The 20413-nt window shown below is 39.5% G+C and overlaps 2 protein-coding genes across 13 annotated transcripts in view; one reads left to right on the top strand and one right to left on the bottom strand.

Annotated features, from left to right (window-relative positions):
- Positions 1 to 16809, top strand: part of LOC117918379 — a 50703-nt gene extending 33894 nt beyond the window's left edge. For 2 of the 12 annotated variants that reach the window (XM_034834995.1, XM_034834983.1), the window contains 2 exons: positions 14890 to 14952; positions 15021 to 15436. In XM_034834995.1, coding sequence (XP_034690886.1) covers positions 14890 to 14952; positions 15021 to 15088 — 131 coding nt within the window. In that variant the 3' untranslated portion in view covers positions 15089 to 15436. Of the gene's footprint in view, positions 1 to 14889; positions 14957 to 15020; positions 15437 to 16307; positions 16594 to 16678 lie in introns of those variants that run through there. The other 10 variants (XM_034834987.1, XM_034834986.1, XM_034834991.1 and 7 more) reach the window with 10 other exon arrangements.
- On the bottom strand, positions 15877 to 17578 carry LOC117918378. The gene is made up of 2 exons (XM_034834982.1): positions 16804 to 17578; positions 15877 to 16078 (listed from the first exon to the last, which is right to left on the bottom strand). Exons 1-2 carry the CDS (start codon positions 17559 to 17561, stop codon positions 16006 to 16008), a joined length of 831 nt encoding a protein of 276 aa, XP_034690873.1. The 5' UTR covers positions 17562 to 17578; the 3' UTR covers positions 15877 to 16005.
- Positions 17579 to 20413: the final 2835 nt, after the last annotated feature.

Raw genomic sequence — 20413 nt, 5'->3', positions numbered from 1 at the left:
CCACAAACCATCTCACTCCTAAGATATTTGATCGTGTATCCTTGGTGCATGTTCACAGTCCAAACAGGGGAAAATTGGACCCAAGAGCAGTCAAGTGTATTTTTGTGGAATGTTCCTCAACTCAAAAGGGCTATAATTGTTACCATCCATCATCCAAAATTTTTTGTCTCAGTGGATGTTACGTTCAATGAAAGTGAGTCTTATTTTCCTGCTCCTTATCTTCAGGGGGAGAATTCCATTGAGAAAAACAGGATCGGGATTCCTATTTCATTGATTCCTTTCTCATTGACCTTCCTAAAGTCTCTAGTCCAATATTTGTACCCATTGAGCTTGTCTTTGAACCTGAGTCACCATCCATCGAGCTTGCTCCTAAGAATCGAATGATTGGCAAAGTGTACTCAAGGAAGAAAGTTGTAGTCCCTAGACTTAGACAAGTCCAAGAATCTAAACTAGCTTATGGAAATGAAGTAAAAAATTTTCATCCTCTACAAATCGAGACATTACAAATTGAGTTTGAGTTAGAACTTCTTATTGCCATCAAGAAGGGAACTAGAGAATGCACTAAATGTCCTTTGTATCCACTTTTCCATGTTTTGTCATTTAAAAAGGTGTCTCAATCCTATAAGAGTTTTCTTGCAAGTTTGAACAATATTCATATTTCTACCACTTTATCTGATGAAAATTGGAAACAAGCCATGAATGTAGAAATGGAGGCCTTGGAGAAGAATAAGACTTGGGAGTTAGTATATTTGCCTGCAGGAAATAGACTAGTGGGATGTAAGTGGGTTTATACTCTTTAAGTATAAAGCAAATGGGTCGTTAGAGAGATATAAGGTGAGATTGGTGGCTAAGGGATATACTAAGACATATGGTGTGAATTATCTAGAGACCTTTGCCTCAATTGCAAAGATGAACATGGTAAGAATTTTGTTATCATTAACAACTAACTATAATTGGGATCTACAACAATTTGGCATAAAAAATGCATTCTTTTCATGGAGATTTGGAAGAAGAAATTTATATGGAAGTTCCTCCTAGATTTGACAGTGACCTAGTCGCTAAAAGGTATGTAAATCGAAGAAAGCTCTCTATATGGGCTAAAATAGTCTCCAAGGGCGTGGTTTGGAAGGTTTGCCAAAGTGATGAAAAACATGGGATCCAAGCAAAGTCAAGGAGATCACACGTTGTTCATCAAGCATTTAGATTCAAGGGGGGTATATGTAGACGATATCATCATGATGGGAAATGACGAAAAGGAGAGAAACTTTAAGGCAATGCTTGTTTAAGGAATTTGCAATTAAAGAGTTAGGAAGGTTGAAATACTTCCTAGGAATCGAGGTTGCACATTTGATGCAGGGCATTTTTATTTCTCAGTAGAAATATGTAATGAACTTTCTCAAAGAAATAGGAAAGTTGGTGTGTAGGTTCACAAGCACACCAATAGATCTTAATCATAAGCTTAGAGAGGCTGAGGAAAATGCTGCTGTAGATAGAGATGTATTAACGTCTAGTAGGAAAACTCGTTTATCTCTGTCACACAAGACCGAACATAGCATATGCTGTGAGTGTGATTAGTCAATTCATGCATAATCCAAAAGAGGTTCATCGACAAGCTGCTAACATGGTGTTACAATATCTCAAGGAGTCTTTAGGAAGAGGCATCTTGTTTAAACAAAACTTAGGACTAGTATTGGAAGCATACACAGACGCAAATTATGCTGGATCTATAGTTGACAAAAGATCAACCATCGAGTATTGTACCTTTCTTGGTGGAAATTTGGTAACATGGAGAAGTAAAAAACAAAGTGTGGTGGCTAGATCCAGTGCATAAGCAGAATTTACACAATGGCTCAAGGAGTGTGTGAATTACTATGGTTGAAGATCATTTTGGAAGATTTGAAGATTCAATAGGATGGCCTAATGAGACTTTACTAGGACAACAAATCTGCAATTAGTATTGCACACAATAGAACGAAGCACATAGAGATAGGCGAACATTTTATTAAAGAGAAACTAGGTAGTGGATTGATTTGTACTCTTATGTGTCTACTAACCACCAACTTGTAGATATACTCACCAAAGGTTTAAACAATACAATGTTTCAAGCAAGTGTATCCAAGCTGGGAATGGAAAACATCTATTCACTAGCTTGAGGGGGAGTGAAAGTATGAAATCAAAAGGTCGTAGTTGTATAATAGTGCAATTGGGAAGTGAATAAAGACAATCCCATAATCAAAGGGATTTTGTGTAATTAGGTTAGGAAGGATTCTAATTTAAGTGTTAGGAATATGTGTATATATATGACTCTCTGTACAAATTATAAAGTGTTTGTCTACCTCCACATGTTTGGTCCGACCATATTGCACAAGATCATGTGTAATATGGATTGCTGATTTGTTGTTGTAGTAGAATGTTATGGGCACTTCCCAGTTAATCTTTAGAACTTTTTTTATTTATTAGAAATGAACATTTGTATTAAAAGAGAAGAACATGAGAAGGATGAAAAGTCCTCCCCATGATGTATAAACCTGACCAAAAATAAAGTAAACCTCCACTAAATCAAGAGAGCTATACAAAAAGGACAAAAGGCTTATACACGAATGACAAACCTTAACCCTATGGACCCAACCCTAAGGTGTACAAATCGACCACTAGCTAACTTGAAATTACACTCAAATGATAGGGTTTAAAAATGTTTGTATAGTAAACCCAAATAGAAACATAGAACTGAAGTGAGTCCTACATCAACTTCGGCGACCTCCAAGTATCCTAAAAAAATCCTAGTGTTCCTCTTTCTCCACAACAAAGAGAGACACACTATCCTCCAAAGAGTCATGTTTCTGATAGAATTCACTTGAAGGAAATCACCATCATATCACGAATATTGCCTAGCTAAACCCAATCCATCCCAACCTGTGAGAAAATCCTATGCCACAAACTCAAAGTAATCAGACAATGCAAGAAGAGACCCCCCCAAATGATGCACCAATAAGACTAAGGGCTGTGAAAGACGTCCTCAACTATAGTATGTCATTGATATTTGCCTTCTTATATGTCACTAACCATGCAAAGGCCTTGACTTTAGAAGGGACTCTTTAACTTCCACAAAAAATTAGCAGGATAGAAAAAGCAAAATCTGAGAAATTGGATAAGGCTTAAAAAAATGAGTTTACTTAGAAAACTCTTGAAAAAGAAGGAACCCAAGCTTTCACATCTAGAACAAAATGAGATAAATGAACACTGGAAAGTAAGTACATTAGTCTTTCAAGATCCACATTCTCCACATCAATTAGATTGCGACGAAAGGTGAGGTCTTAAGACAGAGAAGTGTTATTACCCAGGATAGCTAAAATAGGACGGTTTTTAGTTGTGGTGACTTTGAACAATCTTGGAAATTGTAAGCAAAAAGGTTGATCCCCCCCCCACCATAGATCTTCCCAAAAACATATAATGGTCCCATCACCCATTACAAAGCGAGTGTGTAGAAAAAACTTGGAGTATATGTTCAATGGCCTTCTAGGGGCAACGATGTGACCATCTGACTATATTATTAGTGTCTTATCCATTAGGATGTGCCCCATAGATACTTAAGATAACCTGATGTCAAAGGGCAAAACTTTCCTTAAGATACCTCCAAAGCCATTTCCTTAATAAAGTTTGGTTCCTTAGAGAAATTTTCCCAAACCCTAAACCACCAAACTCCTTGGCCCTGTGGACTAAGCCTCACTTGACCAAATGATCCTTTTTGCCCTTCCCAGAACCCGACTAAAGAAAATCTCTTTGTATTTTCTCTATCCTCAAAGCTATTGAAGTTGGAATCTTTTTTTTTTTTTTTGATAGATAAACAACAAAATATATTAGAAAAGGCTAAAAAGCCGCATGTATACCCCCGTATACACAAAAGCCCAAGACAAAGAGCTGAAAAAAGAGAGGGGAAGAACCTCACCCACCCTCAAGTGGCCGCAAGCCACTCCAAAAAGCCTAAAAGAGAATAGGAATCCTCACCCATGTACACCCTAGCCCAACTCCACAAGTTACATACAAAAAAATTCTTGAATTTTTGAATATCTAAAGACCCCCTCCCTTAAAAGCTAACCTATTCCTTTCTTTCTAAACCGTCCAAAATATGCATAACGGAATGGAATTCCAGGTATTTTTTCTTTTTTTCCCCACAAAAGAGCCCCTCCAGCTAAGTAACACTTCTATAACTGATTTTGGGAACATCTACTGGACTCCAAAAATGGCAAGGGCAATCTCCCAAAGAGTCTTAACCACTGTACAATGTAAAAGAATGTGATTCGCGTTTTCCTCTTCACAGCCACACAAAAAACACCGGTTGGGGAGCTGCCACCCCCTTCTTTGAAGCTTATCCAAGGTGAGGATCTTCCCCCACGAAACTTCCCAAGCAAAAAAAGACACTTTTATTGGAACCTTATCCATCCAAATGCGTCTGTTCGGGAAAGCACAGACTGAGGACCCAAACAGCATTTTGTAAGCACCCTTAGCCCCAAAAACACCATTGCCTTCCCTTTTCCATCTCACAGCATCCTCCTTAGTAGAAGTCCTGAAGTCCCTCAGCAGATTCAGCATATTTCCTATTTGGTCCAGCTCCCAATCATTGAAATCTCTAGCCAATCTGAGATTCCAACCTCCTTGACCCAGGCTAGAGTCCCACACTTCACTTACTTTGGCATTCCTATGACCCGCCAAGCTAAACAGCTGTGGGAAAGTTTGAGAAAGCGCCTCATTGCCACACCACTTATCCGTCCAGAACAGAACTCTAGTCCCCTTTCCTACCTTAAAATCAATGCTCTCCCAGCACCAGTCAGCTTCCTTCATGATCTCCTTCCACAATCCCACTCCATAAGGCCCACAGACTTCCTTAGTCCTCCACCCACACCCCTCTTGACCATATTTCACCCCTATCACCATTTTCCAAAGATTATCTTTCTCATAGGCATATCTCTAAACCCATTTGCCCAGCAAGGCTTTGTTCAATAAATCTATCTTTCGGATGCTTAAACCTCCCTCCTCCTTAGGGCTACAGACCACCTTCCAATTAATTAAGTGAGCTTTCCTCTCCAAACTTCCCCCCCTCCTAAAGGAAATCTCTTTGGATTTTCTCAATCCTTTTTGTAACAGACTTAGGGATGCGGATAAGGGATAGAAAGTAGATGGGTATGCTGGTCAAAGTACTTTTGATAAGAGTAATTTTACCCCCCTTCGAGATGTATTGTCTTTTCCACTGGGCTAGTCTTCTTCTCATTCTCTCTTCCACCCCATCCCAAGAAGAAGAGGTTTTATGGTGGGCTCCAAGGGGCAGTCCCAAATAAACAGTGGGTAAAGCCCCCAATCTGCATCCTAGTTCAGCCGCCAGCTCCTCCAACTCATCCACTTTCCCAACAGGAATTAGAACACTCTTGGCAAGATTAATTCTGAGGCCCGAAGCCGCCTCAAACCACGCCAAGATCCAGCTTAGACTGGTTACTTGCTCTCTTTTAGCTTTGCAGAAAATGATTGTGTCGTCAGCAAAAAGGAGATGGGAGACAATCAGCTCCACACCCCCTCTCCCCCGAAGCCTACAGCCGGAAAGAAAGCCCCCCTTACCAGCCCGTCTAAGAAGGGTGCTAAGAACTTCCATACCCAAGACGAAAAGATACGGAGAGAGAGGGTCTCCTTGCCGTAACCCCTTTGAGTTTGAAAAGAAACTGGCAGACACCTCATTGATTAAGATGGAGAATTTAGCAGTGGAAATACACCACCACATCCAATCCATCCAACGAGACCCAAATCCCATCTTCCGAAGCACCTTCATCAGAAACTTCCAATTGATGCTATCATAGGCTTTTTCAATGTCCAACTTGCATATCAACCCTTTCTCTTTCCTTTTGTGTCAGTAATCAATCACCTCATTAGCCACTAGAGAAGCATCTAAAATCTGTCTCCCTCTCACAAAAGCATTTTGATCTACTGAGACGACCCTATCAAGCACCTTCTTTAGCCTATTCGCTAGGATTTTGGCCAAGAGTTTATACAACTCTCCAAGCAAGCTAATGGGCCTGAAATCCCCTAAGTCTTCAGCACCTCCTTTCTTGGGGATAAGGACCAGAAAGGTATTGTTGAGACATTTGGAAAATGACCCATGCTCAAAGAATTCCTTAAACAGATCCACCACCTCCTCCTTCACAAAATCCCAGCATTCTTGCCAAAAAGCCATTGTGAATCCATCCGGGCTTGGAGCTTTATGTCACAAGATGCTTCGAATGACCCTCCCCATGGGCTTATATAGGAAGAGGGAAGCTTCTGGAGACTCCTGGAGCCATCTACACCAAGCCATTGGTGGGAAAAGTGTGGAAGGTTCTAGAGATGCCTAGAGATGTCCACACATCTCTACACTATGGTGGAAGGCATGAGAGGAGTCCAAGGCTTTCTAGAAGATTCTAAAGATCTCTTGCATATTCTTGTACATAGGGTTGTACATAGATTAGTGTAGAGAGTTCTAGAATATTCTTGAGTTGTAAGGAACCCTCCAAGGTTCCAGAGAGTTCCCTTGGTGCCTATAAATAGGTGAGAGCCTCATTTGGCCAAGGCACCATCCAAATCACTTCCTAACCAAGCAAGTGAGCATCCAAGCACTTGTAAAGGCTTTCTTGAGTCAATAAGAGCTTCCATTCTTTAAGGAGTTGCCTACCAAGCTTCTTAAGCTTTTGAGTCGCGAGTGTCTTAGCCGAGCAAGCTAAGTATTGGGAGCAAGGCTGACTTAGCAAGATCAAGCGTTTTGACTTGTCTAAGTGCCGCACGAGCTTAGTGAACGACTAAGTCCGTGACATTTATCTCCCCTCATCTCCATCAGGGCACAGTGAATTTCCTTCTCAGAAAAAGGCATCTCCAAGTTTTCAGCTTCCCGGGGGTTAAGTTGATTTAGATGCAGCCCCTCAATATCCGCTCTCCACCCCGGCTCTTCTGAGAGTAAATTTTGGAAGGCGTTCACAATCCCCTCCCTCACCTCTTGATCCTCAGTCAGCCACTCCCCATTAATCATTATCCTGTCCAAGGAATTATTCCTACGGTGGGCATTAGCCATCCGATGGAAGTAGCCAGTGTTCCTATCCCCTTCCTTGAGCCACAACTCCCTTGACTTCTGCCTCCAATGGACTTCTTCCAAAAGCACCCATTTGTGGAAGGCATCCTTGGCTTCCTTTTTTCTGCTCAGTTTCAGCTATAGACAGACTTCTCTCGCTCTCCACCCTATCCCAATGTTCCAATTGCTGTAGGGTAGAATTTTTGTTAACTTCTAGCCTTCCAAACACCTCCCTATTCCAGACTTTAATTTTTTGCTTTAAAACCTTCAGCTTAGAGGCCAACCTGAAACTGGCCCTTCCTCTCACCTCAATCCCCTGCCACCACCATTGGAGAAGACCTTTAAAGCTGTCCACTTTCAGCCACATGTTTTCAAATCTAAACGGGGTAGGACCCCTCCTCAACCCACCACCCATCAACAAAATAGGAAAATGGTCGGAAGTAGGTCTCTGCAGTTTGCATTGGGCGACCCCACTAAACATCTCCAGCCACTGCTGCGTCACCAGAAACCTATCTAGTCTAGCCCAGGATTGGTTATTCTTGCCCCCACTCCAAGTGAAAGCACCCCCTTGCATAGAGAGATCCAGAAGTTCTAATTCATCAACAGTTTGGGCAAAAATTCTCATAGCACCAGTTAGCCTCCCCTATCTACTCCTTTCCCTCTGGGACAAGATGACATTCAAATCACCACCTAAACACCACGGATCTTCCCATAAGCCTCTGATCGCCCCTAGCTCTTCCCATAAGCATTCTCCGTCTTCTTTGGAAAAAGGCCCGTACACACCAGTAAAAATCTAGGTTAGCCCATTTTCCACATTCCTAATCCTATAGGAGACAGAAAACTTCCCCACCTCCGTCTCCATCACCTCCAGAGACCTTTTATCCCAACACACCAACATCCCTCCTGCAGAGCCCAAGGCATCCAAGGCCACCCAATTAGACCACCTACCAGAGCCCAAACTTCTCACCAGACCCTCCGACAATGACTGAATTTTGGTCTCCTGAAGACAAAAAAGGTCCACCCTTTGACTTCTGATCACTGCCTTAATAACCCTTCTCTTGGAGCTGTCATTAGCTCCACGAACATTCCAACTGAGGAGTCGTAGCTTCATTTAACTTCCGTAATCTGGCACCCCCTTACTTGCTCTTCGCCATTTTGCTTCTTCCCCCCTTCATAGTTAATGGAACACTCTAATCTTTTCAGTTCTCTCTCAAATTTAGATTTCTCCAGCAGGGTTTTGCTATGAACTCTTTCCCTTCTCTTACGAATTTTAATCAAGAAGTCCATAATATCCTTCTCCAGACCTTCTGTCGAAAATCCCAAGAAATTACTGAACTTGGCCAGATCACTTTTCTCCCAGCTAAGCTCCCCCTCTGCCTTAGTTACTCGTGGCACTATTTGGTTTGAGGCCATCTCCTTTCCACCATCTTCAGTTCTGCTTTTGTTGACCTCCACCAAATCCTAGCATTCGACAGTCTCACCCATAAGAGACTCCATACCAATGAGCATTTGAAGCGGATTTTCTCCCTCATCACGCTCCTTTTCATCCCCAGAATGGTCGCAATACTCCTCCACTGGAGTCCGACCGAAAAAAGGAGAAGGAAAAGAAAGGGTCCCAGAGACCAGACAACCGGACTGAAAGAAAACCTTATCATACCTCATCGCTTCCTCAGCCAAGGCGAAATCAGTCATCGATCTCTCTTTTTGGATGAACTCTGCCTCGCTCAGCCTACGCATGCCATCCTTCTCCCAAAACAGAGGATCTTCAGAGAATGGGTTCCTCGACCGGCTTGGGCCACAACTCTGGGCCACACTAGATTGGATGCTGGGCTCCACCGTTAGGCTTTCTTCGGCTACTAGTCCAACACCCTCCATGGGCTTCCAGATTTTGGACCGTCTGAGATCCACCATCTCCTTTGGCCCGAAGTTATCCACAGAAGGGGGGGGGGAGGGTTAAGACCCTCAGGCCCACGAGACTTCTCCAAGAGGCCCATCGCTAAAGGCCCGCCCTGCATTCTCGCCACTCCCTGAAGCCCTAGGTGCGACCCACCCATCCCGCGAATACAATCCATGGGTTGCCCCGACCCAGCTGTCAGCCTCCACGTCCCATCCGCCGACTGCGTCTGATCCTTGAGCCTTGGCCCCCTTTCAGCCTCCATCAGGCGCTTGCCCTCACATGGCTGAACCTCACCCTCTACCTCTCCAGCTGCTGCGAGAGTTTTTCCTTTTTCATCGGCCGGCAGCACTCTTAACGTCGGCCTGGTCTCCCACCATAAGGCTAAAGAATAGCACATGTTCTCAACCCATATGTCCACCATATTAGGGAATCTCTCTTCTTTAATCCTTACTCGAATCCTAGCCCACTGCAGCTCCTCCATCCTCTCCGTTTTGACATCGATGTCCAAGAATCCCCCACACCCCTCTCCTATCTTACAGAGGATGTCCCGGTCCCATAAGGAGATGGGCAGTCCAACTATTCTCACCCAGGCCTCTCTTTCTTTCTCTTCTTCCATCAAACATCCCGTCCTTTGGCTCCATTTCTCCAGTCGCATGCCAAATCCACCGACTGATATTTCACCATCTTTTAGCGCTTTCTCAGCTTCTATTTTTAACTCAAATTCCAATAATGCCTTGCCGTCTTCCAATTTGGCCAGGCCTAAATTGCCCTTCAAACCCCACAGCTTTGACATTTGGGTCCCCCAGCTTCTCAGATCTTCCCCCCTTCCTAGCATTGGGTCCCAACTTCCAACAAGGCAATGAGCCAGCTTTTCCAATCTCACACCTAATGGCCTATTGTCAAGTTTCACCCGCACCACCTCTTCTCCGTTGCTGCGATTCTACTTCACCACCTCCGTGAAGGATTTTCCCAACATGGGACTCCAAAACTTCTCCTTATCTTGCTGTCTCTTCTGCCTATCTGAATCAGGCTCCATCTCTCGCAACGCCTCCACCAGAAGGGCCCAACCCCCTTTAGTTCCTTTGCCTTTGGGTACAAAAATACTAAATCTTTTCTTTTCCCGATCAGTAACACCCAGGCGTAGGAAACATCCCCCCTTGTTTTTGCCGTGCGTTAAAGAGAAGGTTCTCCCATTCTCTTGCCAAAATTTCTCCCAATGTCCAGTCCTCGTATCCTTGGTGCAGAAAACCAGGCCTTCCATGAGCGGCCCTAAACTCGCCGGTCCCAACTTAATCCAAGAGGAGACACCTCTCTTTCTTTCCACTATGAAGATTTGCGTCCTACCCTTCTTTCTCTCTGTCTCGACCTCAAAGGTCTTCGACTCTACCCCAAAACTCCTTCTTTGAACCCCTAACTGGATGAAGCCCGCTGCGTCCCCGATCCCACCTTGGCCCTAGCTCTCTTCTCCATCTCTCTCACACACTCTCTCTCTAGGTCTTTCTCTCTCCTCCATCTGAGGTGCTTTAATTGGAATCTTGAAAAGAGAAAGAAAGTAGTTCGGGATGTGCGAAAAACACGACTGAATTAGGTTGATTCTACCACCTAAGTACTTGAAAGCTCTTTCCCAACCTCCTAAAGACTCTATCCAGCACAGGGTCCCAAAAGGAAATCGAATTTGGGTTCACGCTAGCATCATTGATAGTTTCCTTGATCCACACTAGCAACATTATTATTATTACTAAGCTTGTGATTGAGCTTAATAGGTGTGTTTGTTGGTTTACTAGCTAACTTCCCAGTTTCCTTCAACAAATTTAGCACATATATAGAAATTCCCTATCGTGACCATGTCACCTCAATACCCAAGAAGTACTTTAACTAGCTTAGTTTTTAATCTCAAACACTTTCTCAAACTATCCCTTTCGTTCTCATCATTCCTATTCATAATTTTATCGTCCACATAGACTAACAAGGTTGTAACCCCTTCTGAAGCCAAGTGCTTGATAAATAAAATGTGATCACTTGGACTTTGCTTGTATTTGTTGGTAATCATCACCTTCGCAAATCTCTCAAACCAAGCCTGAGGAGATTGTTTCAAATTGTACAAAGCTTTCTTAAGCTTACACACTCTTCTACCTTTTAGATTCTTGCCAAATCCAGGAGGAACTTCCATATAGATTTCTTCTTTAAGATCCCCCCACCCCCCCATGTAAGAAAATATTCTTAACATCAAATTTTGCAAATTCCACTCAAAGTTAGTGGCTAAGGATAACAATAATCTCGGCTACGGGTGCGAAGATATCTAAATAATCTACTCCATAAGTTTGGTTATATCCCTTGGCAACAGGCCTTGCTTTATACCTCTTAATTAATCCATTTGCCTTGTATTTTATGGTAAAAACCCACTAACAACCCATTGGATTCTTTCCTTTAAGCAACTCCACTATGTCCCATGTTATATTTTTTGCTAGTCCTTCCATCTCAACACTCATGGCTTGTCTCCACTTTTCACTATTTAATGCCTTGGATAGGGTTTTAGGAATAGTAATAGTGTTTAATTGGGTAAGAAAGGCTTGGTAGAAAGGTGACAATCTATCATAGGATATGACTGAGCTAATGGGTATGAAGAATGTTTGGTACACTCTCTTGTACCTTTCATTATCCATGACAACACAAAAATTATCAAAAAAAAAAAAAAAAAAAAAAAAAAAAAAAAAAAAAAAACAAAACAAAACAAAAAATTCAGGTAAAGCACTAACCTCATTTCCAAAGATTGGTTCCAACTCTTGGATTTGCACATGTTCAACAAAGGATTCTTTTCTCCTCGAGTATACCTGTATTGGTCCAAAAGGATCGTGAGCTACACTTTCATTAGTCAATGACATGGGACTAGAAGAGAATTATTGAGAGTAGGCAAAACTAGAGGGTAACTAGGACTGAACAAGGGCTTGAATGAGGGAGATTGTGAAATGGAGGGCAAGTTAAGTAAGAATGAATCCTTATTCTTATCTTCCATGAATGATGTCTCCCCTTAAAGATAAGGACCGGTAAAATAATCATCTCTTTCAACAAAGATCACATTGACAAGAACAAAGAATTTCTGAGAAGGGAGATAGTAACATTTATAACCCTTTTGTATTGAAGAATATCCTATAAAAATGCACTTAAGTGCATGTTGGTCTAACTTTCCTTTGCCATGATCATGTATGTGGACAAATAGAGACAGCCGATGACTCTAGGACTAAGATTATTTGAGGTATTGAAGTCGGGAAAAAACTAAGAAAATACTTGGATTTCACTCTTGAACCCCAAAATTTGAGAAGGCAATCAGTTGATGAGGTGGACAACTGTAAGCACTGCCTCCCCCTATTAGTGTTTTGGAACATTTTTCTAAAACAAGAAGGCACAAGTAACAACAAGAAGATGACCATTTTTTCTTTCAGGAATCCTATTTTATTGGGGTGTACTAATGCAAGATGACTCATGAATAATCCCTTTTTTTGCAAAATAAGGGGACAAAACCTAATTAAAGTAGTCTCGAGCATTGTCAGACTTGGACTTCTTTATGCTTACACCAAATTGAGTTTTGATCATGTTATGAAAGTTTAGAAAGATACTGCTCACATAAGATTTCTGTTTAAGAAGAAAGATCCAAGATACATGAGTACAACCATCAATAAACACAACAAACCATCTAGCCCTCAAAATATTAGGAACCTTAGAGGGTCCTCAAGTGTCATTATGAATCAGAGAAAAAGGAATAGAGGTCTTTTGTTGCTAATTGGAAAGGAAGCACGACGGTTCTTTGCATGTCCACAAATTTCACAATGAAACCTCTCTATATCCAATTTTTAGAACAATGAAGGAAATAAAACCGAATCTATTAAAGGAAGTGTGTCCTAAACGGAGTTGATGAAGCCAAATCTTGTCCTTATTTTAGATGAAGCTTCTGATTAGGTATGACAAAGGAAATTTGTTCTCGATCCTAGATCACCTGGTACATCAAGATAGTAAAGCCCGTTTTTTTCCTTAGCAAGTCTAATTGTCTTCCCTAAACTCTAGTCTTGAAAAACACTGAGAAGGGTAAAAGACTTAACAGCAATTCACATCTTTGGTGATCCGATGTATGGACACAAGATTAGTTGAAAGTTTTGGAACATGAATTTATATGAATTTTTCCTTGACTGGCTACTACTGTCAAAGAGCCATTTGTTATGGAAATTTTCTTGTTACTTGGGCAAGGTGTGTAGGAACTTAATTTCAAAGCAGAGTTGGTCGTATGGTCCATGGCTCCTGAATCAATGGCCCAAGAATCTGAAAGAAGAGAGTGTGAGACATTAAATGCATGGGAAACAGAGTACTCACCTGAAAGTGCTAAGGAGCAAGCACTGGATGGTTTTTTCTAATGATCCCAACAATCTTTTTAGCCTCTCAATATCCTCCTTGAACTCTCCATGTGTTAGGGTCTCATTTTCATCATTTGGGGGATTGTTGTTGGTGAGATTTGCATGTCCTTGAACATTTTTCTGTTGTCCGCCATTAGGCTTCCATCCCTTATTATTGTTGTTGAAGTTTGGTGGTCTTCCATGTAACTTCCTACAGACATCCTTAGTGTGTCCCAGTTTCTTGCAGTAATTGCACTGCCTGGATGAATTTGGTCATTGTTTCCTGCATTGGGTTGATTTTCTGCTCCCACATTCTTCATATTTCTAGCATTTGATAGCGTAGTTAAGCTCTCTACCATAGGTGTTTCATTCATCATTACACCTCTTCTTCCTTCCTCTGTTTGAATTATGGAAATAATTTCATTTAGAGATGGAAAGTCCTCTTTGCCCAAGGCCTAACTCGGACTTGATCAAACTCTAGATTTAGACCAGCAAGGAATTCGAAATTTCTTTCTTTCTCAACAAATCTTTTCAATATGACAGCATCCTCGCTATCCTTCATTTGAATGCATTGATAATCATCCATCTCTTGCCACAAATTTTTCAGGAGATTGGCATATTCAGTCACAGATCTCTCACCTTGTTCGGTGGTTGAAATCTTCGTCTTTATCTCAAATATCTGTGTTGCATCACACACCTTTGAGTAAGTTTGTCTCACTGCCTCCTAGATTTTTTTAGCCATGGACCAAAACATGGAAATGCTACTAATCTCGGGTAGCATCAAATTCCAAAGCCATGACATAATCCTGGAATGTTCCACATCCTAAGCCTGGAATTTGGGATCACTCTGCTCCGTACCCGTACCCAACAATTGATTGATTTTTCCTTTCACCTTAAATAATGTCTTCACAACTTGTAACCACTGCAAATAATTCTATCCATTCAATTGATGTGGCGTGAATGTTTTGAATCTCCCCATTGGAGTTTATTTGGCAGTGCTTCAATTAGCTGTACTGCAGGAATGTTGGTGGGTTCGGTTTTCTTAGACATGGTGGACCTTTTTTCTTTTTCTTTTGGATTGTAGGAGTAAAGAACCAGCAGATTGAATGAGGCTCAAAGAACCAAAAACTTGATTAAAGAAGACTAATTGGTTTAGAAGAAAACCAGGTTGACAACGGACAAAAGAATGTGAATTCTGAGAGCCTAAGGCTCTGATACCATGTGGAAAAATTGAGAAGAAAATCTCATTCATTCTGAATTGAATACACATCCGGTTATATACAAAAAGATAAGCCATACGAGTGTTATAGGTAACTGAAACTACCCTAAACCTAATCCCTATAAATCAGGGATTACATTATATCCCGGATGTAAACCTATTTACATAAAATACAAAGGTCAAAACCCCTAAAGAAATGTGTTTCTCCACAATTTTCATTTTAAACATTGGACGTCACTATTGATAAAGTATTCATTTCTTCTTAGTCTTAATTTTTTTTCTTCTTTTTCTTTAATCTATTCAACTGCAGACAAGCTAGCTGCTCAAAGTGTAGGCTCAACAAAAGTCACTAAGCATGTTGTGCCAGCTTATCGTAGGTAATTCAACATCTCTGATTCTTATAATTATATTATTCTATTTTCTTGATCTTCTATCTTTTAGCACCTTGTTTGGGCAGGGTAAAGGCAAGGGGAGCCCTGTTGCAGGATATTGAAGACAAGGATAACTAGAAGGTAAGATATCTGAATTGGCTTGCCATGTAAATGTTTCAAATTGGCAATGTTGATTTTCATTTATAGTGCTATGAAAAAGAAATTACAGAAAAATGAAGGAAAAGGGTTCAAGTCTACTTTTGGAGTTTGTTTCCCACATGCCTTTTCATTGATTAGATACTGGTTTCTGTTGTACGTACATGTTAGCCTTGTTTCTTAAAATAATAAAAAGGCAAAAGGGACAAATGTTGGGTTGCCTGATAGATTAACCATTATATATTCTTGGACATGCGTGTATGGAATACCTTGATTAAGTCTTGTTTTTTCAAATGGAATTCTGTAGTTTATACAATGTGTTTCTCTGAATTCCTTTTAATGTACTGAACGGTTTTAATGGTTGAAAACATTTTCTGGTGGAGACAAAGAATTTGGTTTCTAATCAAGATTTTATTTTTGCTGCTGTTTAATTTATTCTCTGGTCAACCTTTTGATTTTCTCAATCTAAATGCAATTTATTCTCTGGTGGAGACAACGTTGATTTTCCAGCATGGATTTAAATCATTCATTATGTAATCATCAACAGTGGCAGTATTCTGTAAATTCAGATCCCAAAGTTTCATTGACTGGCAAATGCAATTTATGTTCTCACCTCATTATACATGCTAGTAGCAATGCCTCCCAATATTTTCTGGTCATTTCATTGCTGGATTAGTAATTAGGGTTGCAAATTTTCGTGCTGTAGATTCATGAGATATCCTTAATTAAAGAGAAAAAAGGGTAATTGAAGCAGCAACACTACAAAAATCTAGAAGAATTACTTTGCTGATTTCTAATGCAATGACTTCTTTTTTCCATGTCTCTGAGTATGCTCTATCAATATTAGAATACATTTGCTAGAACCTTCATATTGTATTTCTATCATGAGAGTAATCCTCTCAGTCCTCTGGTCTCGCTTTCTTGGGGTGGAAAAAGGGCCAGCAACCAGGTAAGACTACGCCATTAGTTTGCCTGCAAGATGTAGGAAGGCATGATCAGTATCTAGATATGATTTTCAGGCACTTTGGATGTCCTTAGGGCATATAACATTATGTTCTCCTCAGCATGGGAGATGCATCCCTTTCATTTCTCATAGCATTTGAAATAAGTTTACTCCATATAGTCTATTACTATGATGGATGATTTCACCAAATTAGATGTTGCTAGCTATTTGCCTCTTTCTCTTCGTCTTTATGTTCAGCTAATCATACTATAGATCAGTAATGGAAATGAGGAGCTAAGAAATGGGCTTATTTAAGAGGAGTTTTTTTACTCCCTTGCACGGTGAAGTTTCTCTTGAACATGTTCAAATTATGTTTTTGCTCCAGATAGCTATCTTCTTGTTCTGTTTAAGAAGTTTCTCCTCTTTCATCTTGATCTGCTTTTGTATATTTGAAGGATTTCCTAGTCCTTTGCTTGTAGTTCAAAATTCATAATAAAATAGTTTGTTTCGAATTTAAAAAAAAAAAACAAAAAAGAAAAGAAAACTGTGTAGGCATATTCTATGTGATATCATCTCGTTCATGTTTTTTAAATCATCGTTTGATCCATGACTGATTAAGTAATTTTCAGATGCAGACAGTTTGTTTGCACACTCAAATGCTTTGCAAATCATGGAATGATATGAATGTTATGGGATTGTGAATGGCCCTTCACAATTGTGCAAAGGTAAATTTTCATCCTGAGAGTTGAAATACCTGCTTTTGTTGCTGTTGCTTCTGCTGCTGCTACCACTGCTTCCCCAGATGCCATTCTTTCCACTGTTTTTGCTTTGACCTGCACCTAGGAATCTTTTCTTCCACCACTCCTTGTCCACATTATCTTCAGGATTGTCACACAATGACTTCTGAGAAACCTTTGAACCGTTTCCCACTGCTGGTTTCCTTTTCATTCCTAGAGAAGTTGGGAAGAACATCTTGAGAAGAAAAACCTCTTTTTCCATGCTTGCACTCCTTGTTATCCAAGGCGACTTAATGTTTTTCCTCTTTGTCTTGCTCCTCTGCTGCAAGAGTTCAATTTCAGAGTTGAAACTCGTACTTCTGTCTTCAACTGAACCTTCTTCTTCATCTTCCTGTGAAGTGTGCTGCTCATCGACAATATCTTTGAGGGAGAGTTCATAAGTAGATTCAGACATGTTCTTAACCATCTCCATAAGCTCTCTCCTGCCATCCGCAATCCTCTCTAGTAGTGATGCCCGTGACAGATGACTGAAACAGTGATCATGAGGCAGCAGATGTGAGGTTTGATTCTGAGTACTTTCTGACATATTCTTCCTGTTCCATAAGGGCGGTGAGCTGGCCCCAACACCATCTTCAACACAGATTTGAGGTTGAAACTCAATTTCACTGCCAAAACTCCCATGGTTTCGGGTTTTCCTGCTGGCCAGGAAGCCAAAATCCATGATGCTACCAGCATGGGAGGCATTCATGGTGGGATGGATTGGGAGGTGAAGCATGGTCTGAGGGGTAGGGGAATAAGATAAAGAGCATTCAAGGGTGAAATGGGAAGTGAGTTTATTTGGGTTGCATGATCATGGGGAGACTAAGTCAATCTCATTTTCTACATCGATTTTAATAGGGATAGTGGAAGGTCATTGCCGTCTTCTGTGGGTGTGCCCCAAATTTCCACCATTTGTCTTCCTTCCAACTTGGGTTGCCATCGTCGATGTCTTGTCTTATGAGTCATAGACTGATTTCCAAAGTCGTGGCCCTAGTCATTATCATTTTGAATCTTAATATATAGTTTCTTTTTAAGGATTTTGCAAAGTTATGCATAAACATACTTAATATTTATTTCTTAATAATAATATTGTCCTCTTTCGCCCAGAAAAGGATTTCCAATAATAAACCGCTTTTGTGCTACGTAAAAACTAATTTTCATGACATAATGTGAAGGCTTTCATTTAGTCGCTGGACAAAGCTTCTTTGCTAGTGCTGGTATATGATTTTTTTTCTCTCTTTGACTAGATTTTGTGTTCTCTTTGACTAATGGTTCGGTTCAACTAATTTTATTCACACCTCTATTCTTGGCAACCAGAAATTTAAAAATAAAATAATTAAAATTAATTAATTTATTAAAATTTATTTTAATATCTTGTTTTTCCTATGAATATTTATATACATGTACTTATTAAAATAAAAATAATATATATGATTATATTCACAATTATATGTCTAAGATGCTTTGATGGTTAGCTACTTATAGATTACATGAATGACCCAGGCTCTGATTCTGACCTCTCTTTAATGGGTTGCTTTCAACATACCCACACTTTTCCTCCAATAATGGCATGACACGTAAAAAGATACACAAAATGAAAAAAAAGAAAGAAAAAAAAACCTCCTTCAATAGGTCACCGGTAGGTTAACCAATATTTTAATGGGAGAAGATCCTATGCATGTGATATGAAAATTCTCATTACAACTATGAATTACATTATTTGAGAAATTATTGTATAAAAGTAGTAAAATATTCACAATTTAAGAATAATTGCTATGAGATGATAAAATATTTATTTTATAATATAAACTTATAACCAACCTTGTGAAAAAAGCACACATAAATATATTAAAATAAGTATTTATTGTTAAAAAAATAGAATGATGATCTATTTATTATTAATTGAAAATAATATTCATAATTTCATAATTTTACATTCTTTGTACCCTCTCTAATTTTTTAGTGTTTAATTTTTTTAAAAAATTTTAAGGATAATTTTCATCATTTCTTAGCATAATTAGCATGGATAAACAATATTATTGCATTCTCAAGTGAAAAAGAAAAATCTTAAAAATGAAAAAAAATATAAAATTTCGATGATATGAAAAATATGAACAATGTGTGAAGATTTTTCATATTCTTCGTATCATTTTCAATTTTGAAGATTTTTTTTTAAAAAAAATTCTTGTAATTTCTATCAATTTTATGTGAAAATAGTATTTATAAACTATTTATTGGTATTGATTCTATTGAATGGAGAATGTGAAAGGAGAAGGTTTGAGAATGGAGCAATGGATGGAGAAATTTGTAGAATTTGTGATAGAAATACCAAAGTTGAAGATTTGATTCTTGAGATGAAAAAGTTTATTTATTAAATCATGTTAATTTTTCAATATTTGAGGAAATCATTATTCTAACTCATACATTTTGTTTAAGCATAAATTTTTGTGTTTGAAAAAACCATTTCTAAAGTGATTATCCAATAATTTGTGAGATGCTCACCACCGTCTAACATAATACCTATGTGCCATCTAGCACAATGTCTAACTCTAGTGTACCCAAATTTTTAATTTGTATTAATTTAAAAAAAATTTCAATATGTTTATTAATAGTTACTCAAATTATTATTTTATTGTGATTTCAAGTCAAAAAATAATTCAAAAGAAAAAAAAAAAAAACCTTCTTGTCTTTTCATGTTTGCCTTCAAATTAAAAATTAGAATATTTTCATGCCTGCAAATTATGCCATAGAAATCAACTTGAATATGAAATTCATGGAGATCTTCAAATCAATCTGCTGACCCTTCAAGAGTCTTATTCTCCCATCTAGGCCTAGTTGATATTTCTTATAGTTCATCAATTCCCTCAAACCCGCTTCCTTGCCCTGGACCCTTTTCCAGGCCCTCAAATCCTCAAAATTCATATTCATCCCATCATGTCCGATAAATCTAAAGTCCGCGCTATCATCAGTGGGATCAAAGCAGTCCCAAGAAGAACCTTTTGGAGGAGGTGGTGGGGATGGTGGCATTGAAAATGATATAGATTCATCATCCACATAACCATTATTAGGAGGATTCACACTAATAGTCACAGCAGCAGTAGCTCCTAATCTCATACAACTCAATCTGGAGATGGGAGGAGAGAGAGGGCTTTCATTGTGCATTGGCGAATTTGAGACTTCAGCATTGTGCGATGGAAATGGAGAAGGGTAAGAGGACTCTGATGGGGTTTTGTCAAGTTTAGTGGCCAACATTGATAGAGATGGCTCTATCAATGCCTCGGCTTCAACAAATCGTCGCAGAGCATTGCCGAAATTTCGAAGAGATTCAGTATAAGAAACATGAGCAGCTACTAAACCGTACCTTGAATCAATAGCTTGCTTAATGAATCTCCTCCATTCCTTGCAAAAACGAAGAGCTTCGTTTTTCTCGGTTTTGGAGCTTGCATAGTCCTTATTTCAACAAAAAGCTAGCCACCCAATTCTTGAAAATAACCTCGTTTTCGAGTCACCAAACACCCCTCAAGAACCACTTCAAATTCACCTTGAAAAATCCACCAGAAGCAAGAAAGTAGAGTGAAGAAAGAGAAA

This window comes from Vitis riparia, chromosome 7 (genome assembly GCF_004353265.1).
Source record: "Vitis riparia cultivar Riparia Gloire de Montpellier isolate 1030 chromosome 7, EGFV_Vit.rip_1.0, whole genome shotgun sequence".
Classification (NCBI taxonomy): domain Eukaryota; kingdom Viridiplantae; phylum Streptophyta; class Magnoliopsida; order Vitales; family Vitaceae; genus Vitis; species Vitis riparia.
This window is presented reverse-complemented; position numbering and strand designations above follow the sequence as displayed.

Excerpts from the sequence above, each read along its gene's own strand:
- LOC117918378 (XM_034834982.1), bottom strand. The coding sequence starts at position 17,561 with ATGCTTCACCTCCCAATCCATCCCACCATGAATGCCTCCCATGCTGGT. Across the intron at positions 16,079-16,803 it reads AGCAACAGCAACAAAAGCAG|GCAAACTAATGGCGTAGTCT; the intron begins GTATTTCAACTC and ends TACATCTTGCAG.